The sequence below is a fragment of the Nerophis lumbriciformis genome, linkage group LG28, assembly GCF_033978685.3.
Source record: "Nerophis lumbriciformis linkage group LG28, RoL_Nlum_v2.1, whole genome shotgun sequence".
Classification (NCBI taxonomy): domain Eukaryota; kingdom Metazoa; phylum Chordata; class Actinopteri; order Syngnathiformes; family Syngnathidae; genus Nerophis; species Nerophis lumbriciformis.
This window is the reverse complement of record NC_084575.2, coordinates 27,753,067-27,772,540: the sequence shown is the minus strand read 5'-3', so window position 1 is coordinate 27,772,540 and position 19,474 is coordinate 27,753,067. Positions and strand designations below refer to the sequence as shown.

The window sequence follows — 19,474 nt, the reverse complement described above, 5'->3', positions numbered from 1 at the left end:
AGTGGACTGACACCAGCAGATGACATGGCACCCCAAACCATCACTGATGGTGGAAACTTTACACTAGACTTCAGGCAACGTGGATCCTGTGCCTCTCCTGTCTTCCTCCAGACTCTGGGACCTCGATTTCCAAAGGAAATGCAAAATTTGCTTTCGTCAGAAAACATGACTTTGGACCACTCAGCAGCAGTCCAGCTCTTTTTTTCCTTAGCCCAGGTGAGATGCTTTGCGCGCTGTTTCTTGGTCAACAGTGGCTTGACACGAGGTATGCGGCAGTTGAAACCCATGTCTTTCAAGCGTCTCTTGGTGGTGGATCTTGAAGCACTGACTCCAGCAGCTGTCCACTCCTTCTGAATCTCCCCCACATTTTTTAATGGTTTTTTTTTCACAATCTTGACCAGGGCGCGGTGATCCCTATCGCTTGTTCACTTTTTCTGACCACAGTTTTTCCTTCCCTTTGCCTCTCCATTAATGTGTTTGGACACAGAGCTCTGAGAACAGCCAGCCTCTTCAGCAATAACCTTTTGTGTCTTTCCCTCCTTGTGCAATGTGTCAATGGTTGCCTTTTGGACAGCTGTCAAATCTGAAGTCTTCCCCATGTTTGTGTAGGCTTCAGAACTGGACTGAGAGACCATTTAAAGCCCTTTGCAGGTGTTTTGAGTTAATCAGCTGATTAGTTTGTGGCACCAGGTGTCTTCAAAATTTAACCCTTACACAATATTCTAATTTTGTGACACACGGAATTTTGGATTTTCATTTGTTGCCACTTCAAATCATCAAAATTAAATGAAATAAACATTTGAATGCATCAGTCTGTGTGCAATGAATAAATATAATGTACAAGTTACACCTTTTGAATGCAATTACTGAAATAAATCAAGTTTTTCAAAATATTCTAATTTACTGGCTTTTACCTGTATGTATATATATATATATATATATATATATATATATATATATATATATATATATATATATATATATATAGCTAGAATTCACTGAAAGTAAATTATTTCTTTTATATATATATATATATATATATATATATATATATATATCCATCCATCCATTTTCTACCGCTTATTCCCTTCGGGGTCACGGGAATATATATATATATATATATATATATATATATATATATATATGAAATACTTGACTTGGTGAATTCTAGCTGTAAATATACTCCTCCCCTCTTAAACACGCCCCTGCCCCAACCACGCCCCCCGCACCCACCCCTCACCTCCCGAAATTGGAGGTCTCAAGGTTGGCAAGTATGCACTACTATCCTCTTTAGCCGCCAAAGCAAGAGAGTGTTGAATATCTTAGAATATTAGTTTTGTGGCAATTCTAATTTTGACCACTGCGTCAGTTGCTATGTAGAGTGGCGCTTTCCATCATTTTCAGCAGACTGCATTGCAAAATGATTAAACCCCACGAATGAATCCCTTCCCTACTGTATAAAATATATATTAAGTGCCACCCAAAGGAAACAAGTTTGGACACCCATGTCTTATTTTTTTATGTTATTATTAGGCCAGCAAATGTTTACAACACTTTGAAGCCAATTCCGTTCCCTTTGGTCAATACAAAAAAAAAACCACACGTACAATATTATTATTGTGCACCACAATTGTTGTGTTTTCTTCTGAAAATTACAAAAAAAAAAACTGATCATATTCTTTTCGTCAGGGACAACAAGGTGTGATGCGTTTGAGAAGGAGCACAGTCTGTGTCTGCTTCACTCCATCGTCTGCAGGGAACAAAGAGTCGGGTGAGAGAAGGTCTTCCTGCTGTGTGTTTGTTTGCTTGCGTCTTCTGTTTACCTGACGCCATTTCATGAAGTCCTCCCGTACCTCTGATTGCTCTGGATGGATGTCATATCTTCTTTATATGTTCCTTCATACACGTCGGACTGGCGTTTCATAAAACTCGCACTTTCATCTCTGTGGAAAAAGAACGCCGATGATTCAAATTCTATTGTGCCCTAGTCATACAATGGACTGGCTGGATTTGCACACAATTGGGAGGGATTTTACTCATTCGGCGCTATACCTACCCGAGACGTTTGCCCATGATGGTCTGAAGGAACTTCCTGGCAGAGATTTGGCCCAACACTTTCCTATAACTGTTTGTAAAGATGGCGTCTGCATGGCGAGCCAAACTGAAATGAGTGGAAATGAACAGTTTAGATTCTGTCAAGTCCCAATTGATTTTTGAAGGTCCTAAATCACTATTTAGTCTTCAATACCTGCACAATGTAATGAGATTCGACAGAAAAACTCAGTTTTAGAATTGGTCAAATTAAACGTCACCTTATTTGCATCCCCGAGAATTAATATGTATAAATGCATGATAAAATACAACAACAACAAAAGAAAAAATAAGCAAAGTGTCCTGCAAGTGTTTTTTGGTTTTTGCTCTCATTTTTCATGAGTTGATGTCCGGTTCAAACACTGATGACATCTATTAAACAAGACAAGAGGCAAAGAATCAAACAGAAACAGAATTCAATTTGGACTCAATTAGGGATGTCCGATATTTGCAAAAAAATGCGTATCGGCAAGGCATGGGAAAATGCCGATCCAGATCCAGTAAAAAAAAAAAAACTCCGCTCCGTGTTTTCCAACGCACCTATTTAAATAATACATTCCACTTTTCTGCTGCTCCCTATAATTTCCGTTACGCATTTTCCAGCACACCTTCAACACATTCACAGGTCTGTGGATTCTAACGCAGTTGCTTTTAGCTGCTGGCATTACACGACAGGCTCTTCTCACTCTTTCCTGTGTCTCCCTCTCACAGACAGCAAGTGCACCTTCTTACACACGTCACATACTGTCACGTCATACGTCACATACGTATACGTCCTCCCCGAGCAGAGAGGTAGCAGCATGGCTAACGTTAGCTGTGATGCTAGCGCAGCCGTGTGACCAACGTTCTCTCTAAGGTGCGCGCTTGTGCAATTGCGCACTGTTTAAACGTCCTCTGCGCATAGCAATTATATGCCACGCACAAAATCAAATAAAAAAATAAGCGCATAACAATTTTCGACACACCGACACGACAGAGAAAACAGTTTTCGTCATCATTGTTCAAATATTATAACGTCTGTCGAGACGCTTATCTCCGTTCGGTGCCACACGTCCACACCATCAAAATGCCGAGACAAAAATGTCCAGATCAACACCCTATGAAAAAATTAGTGATTTTTTTAGTTGTGATTTCCTTCTCTGCATGAAAGTTTAAAAGTAGCATATATTAATGCAGTATGAAGAAGAATGTTTTAATGTAGACATGCAAGCCTTAAAAGAAAATGTTGAAAATCAAGACTACATTTCCTGCAAATAGATGCATTTTTACCCTATATTTTAACTTTAGATTTATTCTCATATCAAACTCCTTTGGCTGTCTTTTTGACACTTACATCCGGCGCCCCCCTCCACACCCTGGATTATAAATAATGTAAATAATTCAATGGGATTATCTTGTGTGATGACTGTATTATGATGATAGTATATATCTGATAGTATATATCTGTATCATGAATCAATTTAAGTGGACCCCGACTTAAACAAGTTGAAAAACTTATTGGGGTGTTACCATTTAGTGGTCAATTGTACGGAATATGTACTTCACTGTGCAACCTACTAATAAAAGTCTCAATCAATCAATCAAAACACATAGAATTATCATACTGCTGTGATTATATGCATCAAGTGTTCATTCAAGGCTAAGGCAAAATATCGAGATATATATCGTGTATCGCAATATGGCCTTAAAATATCGCAATATTAAAAAAAGGCCATATCGCCCAGCCCTAGTTCAATGATGCCATTTCTGTTTGTCATGTATAATTTTGTCTATTTTGTGTTTATCCTTGAATAAACAGGTCAGTTTCTTGTTACCAACCATTGTGTATTATTCAAACTCACCTAATTCAGCTGGCTAGTTGTTATCAAGAGTACTAAAACCCTTTTCAACATGATTCTGACAACTAAGTAGGCTAAATAACTTTAAACTTTAATACATGCTCGGATAGGCCATTATCGGTCAGTATCGGTATCGGTCAGTATCGGTATCGGATTGGAAGTGCAAAAACAATATCGGTTCGGAAGTGCAAAAACCTGGATCGGGACATCCCTAGACTCAATATATTGAGGAGAGTCGCCTTTACACTGTACCCTTGTACAGTATCTTAGCACGCTCTGCCAAAAGATCTTATGCCTCCCTCTTTTATTTTGGACCCTTCCCGACCACCTGGCCACCGCTGTTTCCAAAGGACAAAGGACGCAAAAAAGTTCACAGAAAAGGTCAGTTCAAAAAGAGTTCCATAAAATAGTTCAAAAAGAGTTCGTAAAATACTTCAAAAAGAGTTGGTCTGGAAATTGGGCAGATCCTGTCATCTCTCCGCTTTGAAGTCCTTGGGCCAGAACAAAACCCTTCATGTGGCTCTCCCCCTTACACAGCGGAGTTTTACGAGCCTTACTCTTGGTCGGCCTCAAAGTCAGCCCCTGTCCTTTTGTCTGGAACTCATTTCAACACAAAGTTTTTTATGATAATTTACAAACAATTATTCTAACAGTTGAAGTCAAAGATGTAAAACAAGGATGTCAAAATGGTTTTCATTGAGGGCCACATGGCAGTTATGGCTTGTAACAGCGAATAATGTATGAATTTGCATGTTATTTTACAATATTTTACGGTAAATGGAAAAATAGTACCACTTTTTTGGGGGGGGTTTATGGAAAAAGCTGGCAGTTTGGTTGCCAGAATTTTTGTGTTAAATTTACATTGTTTTTTTACAACATTACATTGTTAATGGAAAAACAGTACAAGTCATTTTTTTATTCTGGCAATTTAGCTGCCAGTTTTTGTACCGTAGAAGCAAAAGTGTCGTCTTTCCATTTACAGTAATGCACCGTTAAAAACAATATTTTACAGTAAAAATATGGCAGCTCAGTCAACAGAATTTTATTGCAAACTTTTTTTTTTTTTTCAATTTACAGTAATATGCTGTAAAGAACACTGTAAAATGTATTGTCATTTTTTTAATTTATTTGATGGGTAGTTTGCTGTAAAGTTAAGTATTTTTATTTAGACAAAAAATGTTTGAAAAGTATGATATTTATCATTTATCATTTGTAATATACTGTAATATTTGGTGCAATAATGGATACTATTAAAGTTTAAAAGGCATGCGATGTCAAGCAGTACATATATTTTTTCTGTCAATTTGAAAAAAATCTATTACATTTAGTGAGAAAATATTAAGTACTTTATTGACACATCATTTCCAGGTGTTTGCGGGCCAGATAAAATGATGTCACGGGGCAGATCTAGCCCCCGGGCCTTGAGTTTGACACCTGTGATTTAAAACTTTTACTATGTACACAAAATACCTATTAATCAATCAATGTTTATTTATATAGCCCTAAATCACAAGTGTCTCAAAGGGCTGCACAAGCCACAACGACATCCTCGGTACAGAGCCCACATAAGGGCAAAGAAAAACTCACCCCAGTGGGACGTCGATGTGAATGACTATGAGAAACCTTGGAGAGGACCGCATATGTGGGTAACCCTCCACCTATTCCTCTATAATATTGTTCTAAATCTGTGTTAGTGAGCATTTCCTATTCCTCTATAATATTGTTCTAAATCTGTGTTAGTGAGCATTTTTTCTTTTCCAAGATAATCCATCCCACCTCACAGGTGTAGCATATCAAAATCCTGATTAAACAGCATGATTATTGCACAGGTGTGCCTTAGGCAATAAAAGGCCACACTAAAGCAAACTTGCAGCCACGCTTCCGTCAGTATACCCCAGGGCAGCTGTGGCTATGAAAGTAGCTTACCACCACCAGGTGTGAATGAATGCTGGGTTCTCACTTCTCTGTGAAGCGCTTTGAGTGTCTAGAAAAACGCTATATAAGTCTAATCATTATTATTATTATTATAAAATGTGCAGTTTTATCACATAGCACAATTCCACAGGTTTTGAGGGAGCGTGCAGTCGGCGTTTCAGAGAATTTGGCAGTATATCCAACCGGCCTCACAACTGCAGACCACGTATAACCACACTGGCTGAGGACCTCCACATCCAGCAGGTGCATCTCCATGATTGTCTGAGACCAGCCACCCAGACAGCTGCTGCAGCAATTGGTTTGCATAACCAAATTATTTCTGCACAAACTGTGAGAAACCGTCTCAGGGAAGTTAATCTGCATGCTCGTCGTCCTCATCTGGGTCTCCACCTGACTGCAGTATGTGTGTATATACATAGTGGGCCGGACTGGTAAAATTGTTACGGCTCAGGCTCCTGCCAACGCCGCTCATCCGTCTGTGCGCACCTCGGGACACGCCCACGGGTGCGCACATCCAGGGACGCGCCGTGCGCGTCCCCGCCCTGCAGCAGCCACCAGCTGCAATCACTCACCGGCAATCTACACTCCTGGGTCTGATGAGGGCAAGCTCAATAAAGGACCAGTGGACCCAGGGATCGGCGCGGGAACTTAGTTTTCTCATGGTGTACCTACCCTCCGTCGCCTGGAAAGTGAGCTGTGCGTTTCACTTTTCCCTGGATCTCCCTCTGGACTCTTGACTACCTCCTTCGTTTCTCGACCTCTCGCTCGCCCCTGGATTCCGACGCCTCTCTCTCGCCCCGGATAACCTGCCTGCCCCATGGACTTCCTCGTATCTCGTTCAACACGTTGGTAACACTCACTTCAGTTAACTACACACATAGTCTTACACCACACACTCTTGTATTCTAGTTCACACTCCATTTCCTTAGTTTAGTAGTATTGTTTATTATTATTTATAATATATATATATATATATATATATATATATATATATAGTTGACTATATATATATATATATATATATATATATATATATATAATAAATAATTGTATATACTGCCCCCTGGTGTCTGTTTGCCGTCACCTCCCCTTTAGTCTAAACATAACAAAAATCAAGGCATAATAACTTAAAAATATGACAACTTGAGGTTCTTTTCTTTGTTTTACTTTTGACAAACATAGAACAAACACATTCTGAAAATGCATTTATTACAAATAATCGTCTTGACAAAACACTTCAAGTTAGTTGAAAATTATAAGGGAAAAAATCATGCAGTTTCAAAAAACTTCATTAAGAACACAAACTTCAACTTTGTCACATTGTATTTACAAAGCTATTAAACTAAGTCACAGCCTATCTGGGATTGAACAAAATACAAAAATGAATAATAAATACATTACAACTCTTCTAAGTATCAAACACTTTGTGTGTCATTTCCATGTATTAATCTTGTTTGTAACTCAAAAAAAACTTTCAAACTGTGGTAGAAACTATTCAAGAGGTTTGAGTTACACAAAATGAGGCTTCCAAAGCACAATGGGTTTGAAGCAAGAGCATTTGGGTCAAGGGGGAAAAGCCGCAGCCACGCTTTACTGTGTACCTCTTGCTTGGCATGTTTGTTTGGCCTCGGTATCAACCGTTTGCTTGCCTAACAGAAGTGCTATTGCGACATCAAGTGGACACATTTAGAACAGTTTCTTTTTATTAAAAAATTGCAGCTCATTTTTATAACAACTACTAAGACTGGAAATTGTCGACAAAGTCATAGAAATTGCAATCATATGGCAGAATAGACTGTGTTATTTAACTAACGCAATCGCTCCTCTTGCAAGTAATTCATGTAATCTGCAACCTTGTACAAAATATATAATCACAACACCTAGTAAGACTGGAAACAGTCTTTGATTGATTGATTGATTGAAACTTTTATTAGTAGATTGCACAGTTCAGTACATATTCCGTACAATTGACTACTAAATGGTAACACCCGAATACGTTTTTCAACTTGTTTAAGTCGGGATCCACGTTAATCAATTCATGGTATGTCCACAAAGTCATAGAAATTGCATTGATATGGCAGTGTTATTTAAGTAACGTGATCGCTCCTCTTACAAGAAATCAATGCCAGCTGCAATCTTGCACAAAATATGTAACCCATAATAAACGACTAAGACTGGAAATAATCCACAAAGTCATAGAAATTGCATTAATATGGCAGAATAGAACATGTTATTTAAATAACGCGATTGCTCCTCTTGCAAGTAATTACTGGCAGCTGCAACCTTGCACAAAATATATTATAACAACTAGTGAGACTGGAAATAGTCTACAAAGTCATAGAAATTGCAATTATATTGCAGAATAGACTGTGTTATTTAAGTAACGCGATCGCTCCTCTTGAAAATAATGACAGCTGCAACCCTGCACAAAATATGTAACGTATAATTAACTACTAAGACTGGAAATAGTCCACAAAGTTATACAAAATTGCAATAATATGGCAGAATAGACGGTGTTATTTGAATAACGCGATCGCTCCTCTAGCAAGTAATTAATGGCAGCTGCAACCTTGCACACAATATATAATCACAGCAACTACTAAGACTGAAAATAGTCCACAAAGTCATAGAAATTGCAATCATATGGCAGAATAGACCGTATTATTTAACTAACGCAATCGCTCCTCTTGCAAGTAATTCATGGAATCTGCAACCTTGTAGAAAATATATAATCACAACACCTAGTAATACTGAAAACAGTCCACAAAGTCTTAGAAATTGCATTAATATGGCAGAATAGACAGTGTTATTTAAGTAACGCGGTTGTTCCTCTTAAAATAAATTAATGCCAGCTGCAACCTTGCACAAAATATGTAACCCATAAACTAAATTACTCTTGCAAGTAATTAATGACAGCTGCAACCCTGCACAAAATATGTAACGTATAATAAACTACTAAGACTGGAAATAGTCCACAAAGTTATACAAAATTGCAATAATATGGCAGAATAGACGGCGTTATTTAAATAACGCGATCGCTCCTCTTGCAAGTAATTAATGGCAGCTGCAACCTTGCACACAATATATAATCACAGCAACTACTAAGACTGAAAATAGTCCACAAAGTCATAGAAATTGCAATCATATGGCAGAATAGACCGTATTATTTAACTAACGCAATCACTCCTCTTGCAAGTAATTCATGCAATCTGCAACCTTGTAGAAAATATATAATCACAACACCTAGTACTACTGAAAACAGTCCACAAAGTCTTAGAAATTGCATTAATATGGCAGAATGGACAGTGTTATTTAAGTAACGCGCTCGCTCCTCTTAAAATAAATTAATGCCAGCTGCAACCTTGCACAAAATATGTAACCCATAAACTAAATTACTCTTGCAAGTAATTAATGACAGCTGCAACCTTGCACAAAATATGTAACGTATAATAAACTACTAAGACTGGAAATAGTCCACAAAGTTATACAAAATTGCAATAATATGGCAGAATAGACGGCGTTATTTAAATTACGCGATCGCTCCTCTAGCAAGTAATTAATGGCAGCTGCAACCTTGCACACAATATATAATCACAGCAACTACTAAGACTGAAAATAGTCCACAAAGTCATAGAAATTGCAATCATATGGCAGAATAGACCGTATTATTTATCTAACGCAATCGCTCCTCTTACAAGTAATTCATGCAATCTGCAACCTTGTAGAAAATATATAATCACGACACCTAGTACTACTGAAAACAGTCCACAAAGTCTTAGAAATTGCATTAATATGGCAGAATGGACAGTGTTATTTAAGTAACACGCTCGCTCCTCTTAAAATAAATTAATGCCAGCTGCAACCTTGCACAAAATATGTAACCCATAAACTAAATTACTCTTGCAAGTAATTAATGACAGCTGCAACCTTGCACAAAATATGTAACGTATAATAAACTACTAAGACTGGAAATAGTCCACAAAGTTATACAAAATTGCAATAATATGGCAGAATAGACAGTGTTATTTAAATAACGCGATCGCTCCTCTAGAAAGTAATTAATGGCAGCTGCAACCTTGCACACAATATATAATCACAGCAACTACTAAGACTGAAAATAGTCCACAAAGTCATAGAAATTGCAATCATATGGCAGAATAGACCGTATTATTTAACTAACGCAATCGCTCCTCTTACAAGTAATTCATGCAATCTGCAACCTTGTAGAAAATATATAATCACAACACCTAGTACTACTGAAAACAGTCCACAAAGTCTTAGAAATTGCATTAATATGGCAGAATGGACAGTGTTATTTAAGTAACGCGCTCGCTCCTCTTAAAATAAATTAATGCCAGCTGCAACCTTGCACAAAATATGTAACCCATAAACTAAATTACTCTTGCAAGTAATTAATGACAGCTGCAACCTTGCACAAAATATGTAACGTATAATAAACTACTAAGACTGGAAATAGTCCACAAAGTTATAAAAAATTGCAATAATATGGCAGAATAGACGGTGTTATTTAAATTACACGATCGCTCCTCTAGCAAGTAATTAATGGCAGCTGCAACCTTGCACAAAATATATAATCACAGCAACTACTAAGACTGAAAATAGTCCACAAAGTCATAGAAATTGCAATCATATGGCAGAATAGACCGTATTATTTAACTAACGCAATCGCTCCTCTTGCAAGTAATTCATGGAATCTGCAAGCTTGTAGAAAATATATAATCACAACACCTAGTAATACTGAAAACAGTTCACGAAGTCTTAGAAATTGCATTCATATGGCAGAATAGACTGTGTTATTTAAGTAACACGGTCGCTCCTCTTAAAATAAATTAATGCCAGCTGCAACCTTGCACAAAATATGTAACCCATAAACTAAATTACTCTTGCAAGTAATTAATGACAGCTGCAACCTTGCACAAAATATGTAACGTATAATAAACTACTAAGACTGGAAATAGTCCACAAAGTTATACAAAATTGCAATAATATGGCAGAATAGACGGTGTTATTTAAATAACGCGATCGCTCCTCTAACAAGTAATTAATGACAGCTGCAACCTTGCACAAAATATGTAACGTATAATAAACTACTAAGACTGGAAATAGTCCACAAAGGTATACAAAATTGCAATAATATGGCAGAATAGACGGTGTTATTTAAATAACGCGATTGCTCCTCTAACAAGTAATTAATGACAGCTGCAACCTTGCACAAAATATGTAACGTATAATAAACTACTAAGACTGGAAATAGTCCACAAAGTTATACAAAATTGCAATAATATGGCAGAATAGACGGCGTTATTTAAATAACGCGATCGCTCCTCTTGCAAGTAATTAATGGCAGCTGCAACCTTGCACACAATATATAATCACAGCAACTACTAAGACTGAAAATAGTCCACAAAGTCATAGAAATTGCAATCATATGGCAGAATAGACCGTATTATTTAACTAACGCAATCACTCCTCTTGCAAGTAATTCATGCAATCTGCAACCTTGTAGAAAATATATAATCACAACACCTAGTACTACTGAAAACAGTCCACAAAGTCTTAGAAATTGCATTAATATGGCAGAATAGACTGTGTTATTTAAGTAACGCGGTCGCTCCTCTTAAAATAAATTAATGCCAGCTGCAACCTTGCACAAAATATGTAACCCATAAACTACTAAGACTGGAAATAGTCCACAAAGTCATAGAAATTGCAATAATACGGCAGAATAAACTGTCATTTAAGTAACGCGATCGCTCCTCTTGCAAGTAATTAATGACCGCTGCAACCTTGCACAAAATATATAACGTATAATAAACTACTAAGACTGGAAATAGTCAGCAAAGTCATAGAAATTGCAATAATATGGCAGAATAGACTGTTATTTAAGTAACACGATCGCTCCTCTTGCAAGTAATTAATGACCGCTGCAACCTTGCACAAAATATATAACGTATAATAAACTACTTAGACTGGAAGTAGTCTACAAAGTCATAGAAATTGCATTAATATGGTAGAACAGAAGTGATGGGTCCAGCAAAAGTGGAACAAGTTTGGACACCCATGCCATGAATCGGCATGTAGCTCGTAACTATTCCTATTTGATTGTCGATAATCCTTCCAAGCACTACAGTCTACAATAACAACGTACTGACCGTAACTCTGCTCTCTCTTGGGAAGAACTTGTGTCTTCAAGCTGCAGTGGATTCTTTAGAGATGATGTCATTAGGATCGACGTGTCCCTCTGGCCAAACCTGCAAAATACCCCCAATAAAGTAGATTACATTACAAATATACATCATACTGGATTATTGTACCATTTACAAATATCTACCAATAAAACAAAAGGGTTTTTTATGTAGATATACTTCATACAAAGAGTTCCACAATTCAACAAAATAATAATAATAGATTGACCCTTTAATAAAAAGACTATGGCACTAATACACACATTTTAGTCTTTTGGCATGGAAATTGCAGGTTGAAAATACCCTACCAGAGGCTGCATCTTTCAACTTATTACATCCTTTGAGTGTAATGCTGTACAAGGAAACTATTTTTGTCTTAAAAAATAGAAATAAACAAACACACTAAAGATGTATTTGAACGTACCTGATGGATGGGTACAGTGGGGATCCTGATGTAGACGTGAGCAGGCAATAAAACAGCATCAGTGCAGCTTTCTCCATTATAAAGGTGACCACATACAAGAATGGACAGCTAAAAGAAATGACAGCAGTGGAAATTTCATTGGAAAAAAAAAATAAATGCCGGAACTCCACTTCCTTCTCGAAAATACAATTGGAAATAGCACATGCATGTAGAAAAAAAAAGCATAGACTTGCTTACCCCACTGTGAAATATTGTGTGTGATCCTTGTAGCTCCTCTTTATGCTCCAGTCATCTCTCTCCGCCACAAAGTACTGGAACACCACTGATTGTTCTCCCTTGCACCCACGGTCACTTTATACCCAACCTGCACGCTTCCAGTCACTCCCAACATCTCAATCATGCCTTCTTCTGAACTTTTTTTTTTTTGCACGGGCAATGATTTAGCATTGTTTTTGACTGAAAGTAGCCAACACATCATGTGTCGGTGTGTATATTGATCATTTAAATGAAATCAGTGCTTATGCTCCACATGGCATTAAACATGCAGTGCAAACATGAAAATATGAGGCATATTTATAACTTCTGGGTATGTGATTATAACTAGAGATGTCCGATAATGGCTTTTTTGCCGATATTCCGATATTGTCCAACTCTTAATTACCGATTCCGATATCAACCGATATATACAGTCGTGCAATTAACACATTCTTATGCCTAATTTTGTTGTGATGCCCCGCTGGATGCATTAAACAATGTAACAAGGTTTTCCAAAATAAATCAACTCAAGTTATGGAAAAAAACGCCAACATGGCACTGCCATATTTATTATTGAAGTCACAAAGTGCATTTTTTTTTTTTTGACATGCCTCAAAACAGCAGCTTGGAATTTGGGACATGGTCTCCCTGAGAGAGCATGAGGAGGTTGAGGTGGGCGGGGTTAAGGTAGGGGGTAGCGGGGGTTGTATATTGTAGCGTCCCGGAAGAATTAGTGCTGCAAGGGGTTCTGGGTATTTGTTCTGTTGTGTTTTAGGGCTGCAACTAACGATTAATTTGATAATCGATTAATCTGGCGATTATTACTTCGATTAATCGATTAATAATCGGATAAAAGAGACAAACTACATTTCTATCCTTTCCAGTATTTTATTGGAAAAAAAACCCAGCATACTGGCACCATACTTATTTTGATTATTGTTTTTCAGCTGTTTGTACATGTTGCAGTTTATAAATAAAGGTTGATTAAAAAAAAAAAAAAAAAAATTGCCTCTGCGCATAGCATAGATCCAACGAATTGATGACTAAATTAATCGCCAACTATTTTTATAATCGATTTTAATCGATTTAACCGATTAGTTGTTGCAGCCCTATTGTGTTTATGTTGTGTTACGGTGCGGATGTTCTCCCGAAATGTGTTTGTCATTATTGTTTGGTGTGAGTTCACAGTGTGGCGCATATTTGTAACAGTGTTAAAGTTGGTTATACGGCCACCCTCAGTGTGACCTGTATGGCTGTTGACCAAGTACTGTATGCTTGGCATTCACTTGTGTGTATGAAAAGCCGTAGATATTATGTGACGGGGCCGGCACGCAAAGGCAGTGCCTTTAAGGTTTACTGGCGCTCTGTACTTCTCCCTACGTCCGTGTACACAGCAGCGTTTTAAAAAGTCATACATTTTACTTTTTGAAACCGATCATTTCCGATATTACATTTTAAAGCCTTTATCAGCCGATATTATCGGACATCCCTAATTATAACCATAGAGTTCTCTTTATTATGTGTTTTTACCCAACTAATCTACATAGATAGAAACACGGCCATGATATTAATATTAACATGTATTGTCTAATGTATATATATATATATATATATATATATATATATATATATATATATATATATATATATATATATATATATATATATATATATATATATATATATATATATATGTATGTATGTGTGTGTATGTATATATATGGATATATATATATATATATGTATGTATATATATATGTATGTATGTATATATATATGTACATATATATGTATATGTATATATATATATGTATGTATATATGTATATGTATATATACATGTATATATACATATATATGTATATATACATATATATATATGTATATATACATATATATATATATATATATATATATATATATATATATATATATATATATATATATATATATACAATATGATTTGCCTGAGCAGCTAGGAGACACCGAGAGTAACAAGCGGTTACACGAAAATGGTTTAGAAAAGACAGATTTAAAAAAAAATTATTAAATGTTTTTATTTTATCTTATTTTTTTAAACTTGGGTCTTCCCGCGGGTCGGATTTTGGACACTGGGGCTGCGGTTTGGGGACCCCTCGTCTAATGTTTGAAATAGGAGCATTTAATAGAATACAATATTTGGAGAAATGTACAACAATTCTGTACAGACAAATGTCTGTAAAGTTTTAAGTATTTCAGTATATATTTTACAACAAAAAAAATAGAATTAGTTAAATGTAAAATGTATTAGGGACAAGCGGTGGGAAATGGATGGATATTTATTGTACATTGTTTTTTAATAAGTTTTACATGTATTTACAGTATGCCTATATCAATGTGTACGAATGTGTTTATTTTACTTTTTTTTTTTAAGATAAATACATACATAAATCAACATGGTTTTACATAATTCGATGTATTGATCAATTTACATGTACTAAATCCCAAGTCAATATATATTTTAATAAATACAAAAATACTATTCCACACGTTTTTTTTTTAATTCCAGATTTTTGAAAAAATAATGTATCTTATTCAAATCTGTATGGGAATTAAGCAATTTGAGAGACGCTCCACAGCAAATATGTCCGGACCTGTTTATGGTAGTCACGAATTTCGACGAACCGTAATGACAGACGGACTGCAGGCACCAGGAGATTTAAAGAGGGTTCCCAGTAAAACATATCCGAGTTCGTTTCAAAGCGCACCGTCGTGTACCGAGCGGCGTCGGCTTCGTGAAATAGTGAGACTTTTCCCCGACTAAAGTAATGTTGTACAACATTTGAAAGACATTGTATTGCTGTCTACAAGTGGTTTATTTCACTCATATTCGTCACTGTCAACCAATGCGGTGTTTTTGAGACAATAGTCATTTCCGGTTTTGTGATGGCGACGCCTCGAAAATAGACGATTGTGCTCTTGTTGTCAGCGAGGCTCACGCTGGTATCCCAAACTGCTCACGTAGTAGCTTCAAATGCTATATTAAAGTAATATATTTGGAAATAAGTGCTAATCAAACGAGTGTAGTTAGCCAGTTAGCGAACTAGACATGAAACAATTTAAGAACCTAAGTACTTTATTTTCCTCTCCACACGCGTGGACACCCTTCAGGAGTTTACAGGTCAGATTGTGCTGTCATTCAAACGAGAAAAGGAAAACATTCACGACTAAAATCTCCTCAGGTCCAAGTTTTTCTGATTTTATCAGAGGAGTCCCAAGTACGAAAGAAAGTGTTGCAGACAAAAAATACAAACATGAGTATTTCCCCGACGACGTGGAGATGGGGAATTCACGAAAAGGTAATTGAATTTGTCTGAATAGTTTCACAGTGGCTCTCATTCCCCCCCCCACCAAGTACTATTTCTGTCATTTCTAATTGCTGCCCAATTACCACCATAATGACCAACATTAATAAAGTAGCATTAGGCAGAGATGTTATTTACCAAATACATTTAATATTTTTGACCACTGTAACATGACACACCATTTGAACAGTAACACTGTGTTTGAATATAGGAAAATGAAACACTGTACTTTACCAAGTGATCCTTTGGCGTACCACTAGATCAGGCCTGGGCAATTATTTTGACTCGGAGTGCCAAATTTAGAGGAAAAAAATGTGTCTGTGGGCCGGTATATCTAATTTTTGGGAACACTAATACAAAACCTCACAATAATGTCTGATTAAATGCTATAAATCAGAATCAGCACCTCCAAGTCCGAGTCCATGGTTCTCGCCCGGAAAAGGGTGGAGTGCCATCTCCGGGTTGGGGGAAGAGACCCTGCCCCAAGTGGAGGAGTTCAAGTACCTAGGAGTCTTGTTCACGAGTGAGGGAAAAGTGGATCGTGAGATCGACAGGCGGCTCGGTGCGGCATCTTCAGTAATGCGGACGCTGTATCGATCCGTTGTGGTGAAGAAGGAGCTGAGCCGGAAGGCAAAGCTCTCAATTTACCGGTCGATCTACGTTCCCATCCTCACCTATGGTCATGAGCTTTGGGTTATGACCGAAAGGACAAGATCACGGGTACAGGCGGCCGAAATGAGTTTCCTCCACCGGGTGGCGGGGCTCTCCCTTAGAGATAGGGTGAGAAGCTCTGCCATCCGGGGGGGAGCTCAAAGTAAAGCCACTGCTCCTCCACATCGAGAGGAGCCAGATGAGGTGGTTTGGGCATCTGGTCAGGATGCCACCCGAACGCCTCCCTCGGGAGGTGTTTAGGGCACGTCCAACCGGTAGGAGGCCACGGGGAAGGCCCAGGACACGTTGGGAAGACTATGTCTCCCGGCTGGCCTGGGAACGCCTCGGGATCCCCCGGGAGGAGCTGGACGAAGTGGCTGGGGAGAGGGAAGTCTGGGCTTCCCTGCTTAGGCTGCTGCCCCCGCGACCCGACCTCGGATAAGCGGAAGAAGATGGATGGATGGATGGATGGATGCTATAAACATTATGACAGACCGCCTTTTAAAATGGAATGGAATTCAAATTTTTTTACTGAATGAGACACCCAGAATGTACATGAAAACAATATTAACTATGAACAATAAAACACTGAATATTGACAACATATTAACTTCACCCCCCCTCGATCGACATATTTTACAATCAAGCAAAATGCAACTAACAGCGAAATAAGGGTAAAAAAACCCACCTACAATCTGATATATCACTAAGCTTAAGAACTTTGTTGTAAAAATCTCCTTCCATGTTTGTCCCTGACACCCACATTTCAGGCTGGCCTCTCTGGAAACACTCTGTGGAAACGCTCCCCACCCACACTGCTTGTACTATCTATCTGAGCTGCTGTGACTTAGATTACCATAGTAACTAATTGTATTACCATAGTAACTAATATATCATGCAAAAGCGCAGATTCCAACCATTGAAATATTTTGTATAATTCAAGACTTACGGTCATTTGAAAATATCACTGCACATCATAATGGCAGCTTCAGATTCCATCTAAAAAATAAAAATTATAATATTTGGAGATGTCCGGCGGGCCAGATTGAAAAGCTTAACGGGCCGCATGTGGCCCCCGGGCCGTAGAATGCCCAGGTCTGCACTAGATATAGCCCGCGTACTACTAATGTTGCAAATACCACAGTTTGAGGATCGCTGAACTAATGCATTGTCTTGTCACAGTCTACTTTGAAACATATGGATGCCAAATGAATGTAAATGACACGGAGATTGCCTGGTCCATTCTACAAAGGAACGGATATCAACGCACCACATATTTAAATGAGGTATGCATAATGCAAATACATATATATTTATATGTATAAACATATATGTACACATGTATATCCATCCATCCATTTTCTACCGCTTATTCCCTTTGGGGTCGCGGGGGGCGCTGGAGCCTATCTCAGCTACAATCGGGCGGAAGGCGGGGTACACCCTGGACAAGTCGCCACCTCATCGCAGTATATATACACCTTTATATATGTGTGTATATACTGTATGTACATATCAATGTGTGTGTATATTATGTGTGTGCATATGTGTTTATGTCAGAGGTGGGTAGTAACGCGCTACATTTACTCCGTTACATCTACTTGAGTAACTTTTGGGATAAATTGTACTTCTAAGAGTAGTTTTAATGCAACATACTTTTACTTTTACTTAAGTATATTTATAGAGAAGGAACGCTACTTTTACTCCGCTACTTTTATCTACATTCAGCTCGCTACTCGCTACTAATTTTTATCGATCTGTTAATGCACGCTTTGTTTGTTTTGGTCTGTCAGACAGACCTTCAAAGTGCCTGCCTTACTGGTGACGTTTCACTTCGTTCCACCAATCAGATGCAGTCACTGGTGACGTTGGACCAATCAAACAGAGCCAGGTGGTCACATGACCTTACTTAAACAAGTTGAAAAACTTATTGGGGTGTTACCATTTAGTGGTCAATTGTACGGAATGTGTACTGTACTGTGCAATCTACTAATAAAAGTTCCAATCAATCAATCAAAAGTGTGAGGGAAAAAAGATACTTGTTTTATTTCAACCGTACCGTCAAAAGCCTCAAGACTGACCGCACATGAGGACGTTCCTGTCTTCACAATAAAAGTGCCGCGCCATTGCGCCTGCGCTTTCAAAACAAGAGTCTCCGAAAGCCAGCGCAAACAAGCTAGCAAGCTACGGAGTTTGACGCCAATATATTTCCTGTAAAGTGCATAAAAACGAATATGGAAACTGGACAAATAGGATGCCAAAAACCCACCACTTTCATGTGGTATTAGACAGAAAGGAGGAACTTTTCTTCTCCTCCATTTGAAAACGTAGACGTTATCATCACGACTGTCTGATTACAATCAATGCAAGTCATCAGAATCAGGTAATACACCAACTTATATTCTAGTCTTCATTAAAGAAAGGAATCTATATGTTAAACATGCATGTATATTCATTAAAACACCTTTAACATGTAAACAAAAACAGCAAAATAAATACTTATAAATTATATACTGTATATATCAATGTATATGTATGTATGTATATATATATATGTATGTGTGGGAAAAAAAATCACAAGACTACTTCATCTCTACAGGCCTGTTTCATGAGGGGTTCCCTCAATCATCAGGAGATTTTCATCTCCTGATGATTGAGGGAACCCCTCATGAAACAGGCCTGTAGAGATGAAGTAGTCTTGTGATTTTTTTTCCCACACATACATATATTGCGC

General features: G+C 37.7%; 2 protein-coding genes across 3 annotated transcripts in view; one reads left to right on the top strand and one right to left on the bottom strand.

Annotated features, from left to right (window-relative positions):
• Window positions 1-19,474, top strand: part of cdk5rap1 (CDK5 regulatory subunit associated protein 1) — a 47,640-nt gene that overhangs the window by 5,167 nt on the left and 22,999 nt on the right. The window contains exons 2-3 of one of the 2 annotated variants that reach the window (XM_061923987.1): window positions 1,690-1,771; window positions 17,926-18,029. In XM_061923987.1, the coding sequence (XP_061779971.1) occupies window positions 1,690-1,771; window positions 17,926-18,029 (186 nt within the window). Of the gene's footprint in view, window positions 1-1,689; window positions 1,772-15,586; window positions 16,087-17,925; window positions 18,030-19,474 lie in introns of those variants that run through there. The other variant, XM_061923986.2, reaches the window with a different exon arrangement.
• On the bottom strand, window positions 1,780-12,804 carry ghrh (growth hormone releasing hormone). The gene is made up of 5 exons (XM_061923990.1): window positions 12,732-12,804; window positions 12,495-12,602; window positions 12,038-12,136; window positions 2,057-2,161; window positions 1,780-1,943 (listed from the first exon to the last, which is right to left on the bottom strand). The coding sequence occupies exons 2-5, from the start codon at window positions 12,569-12,571 to the stop codon at window positions 1,835-1,837; spliced, it is 390 nt and encodes a 129-aa protein (XP_061779974.1). The 5' UTR covers window positions 12,572-12,602; window positions 12,732-12,804; the 3' UTR covers window positions 1,780-1,834.

Coding starts and splice junctions, on each gene's coding strand:
- ghrh (XM_061923990.1), bottom strand. CDS start 12,571: ATGGAGAAAGCTGCACTGATGCTGTTTTATTGCCTGCTCACGTCTACA. Junction 12,137..12,494: donor CCACTGTACCCATCCATCAG/GTACGTTCAAAT, acceptor GGTATTTTGCAG/GTTTGGCCAGAGGGACACGT. Junction 1,944..2,056: donor ATCATGGGCAAACGTCTCGG/GTAGGTATAGCG, acceptor CTTTTTCCACAG/AGATGAAAGTGCGAGTTTTA.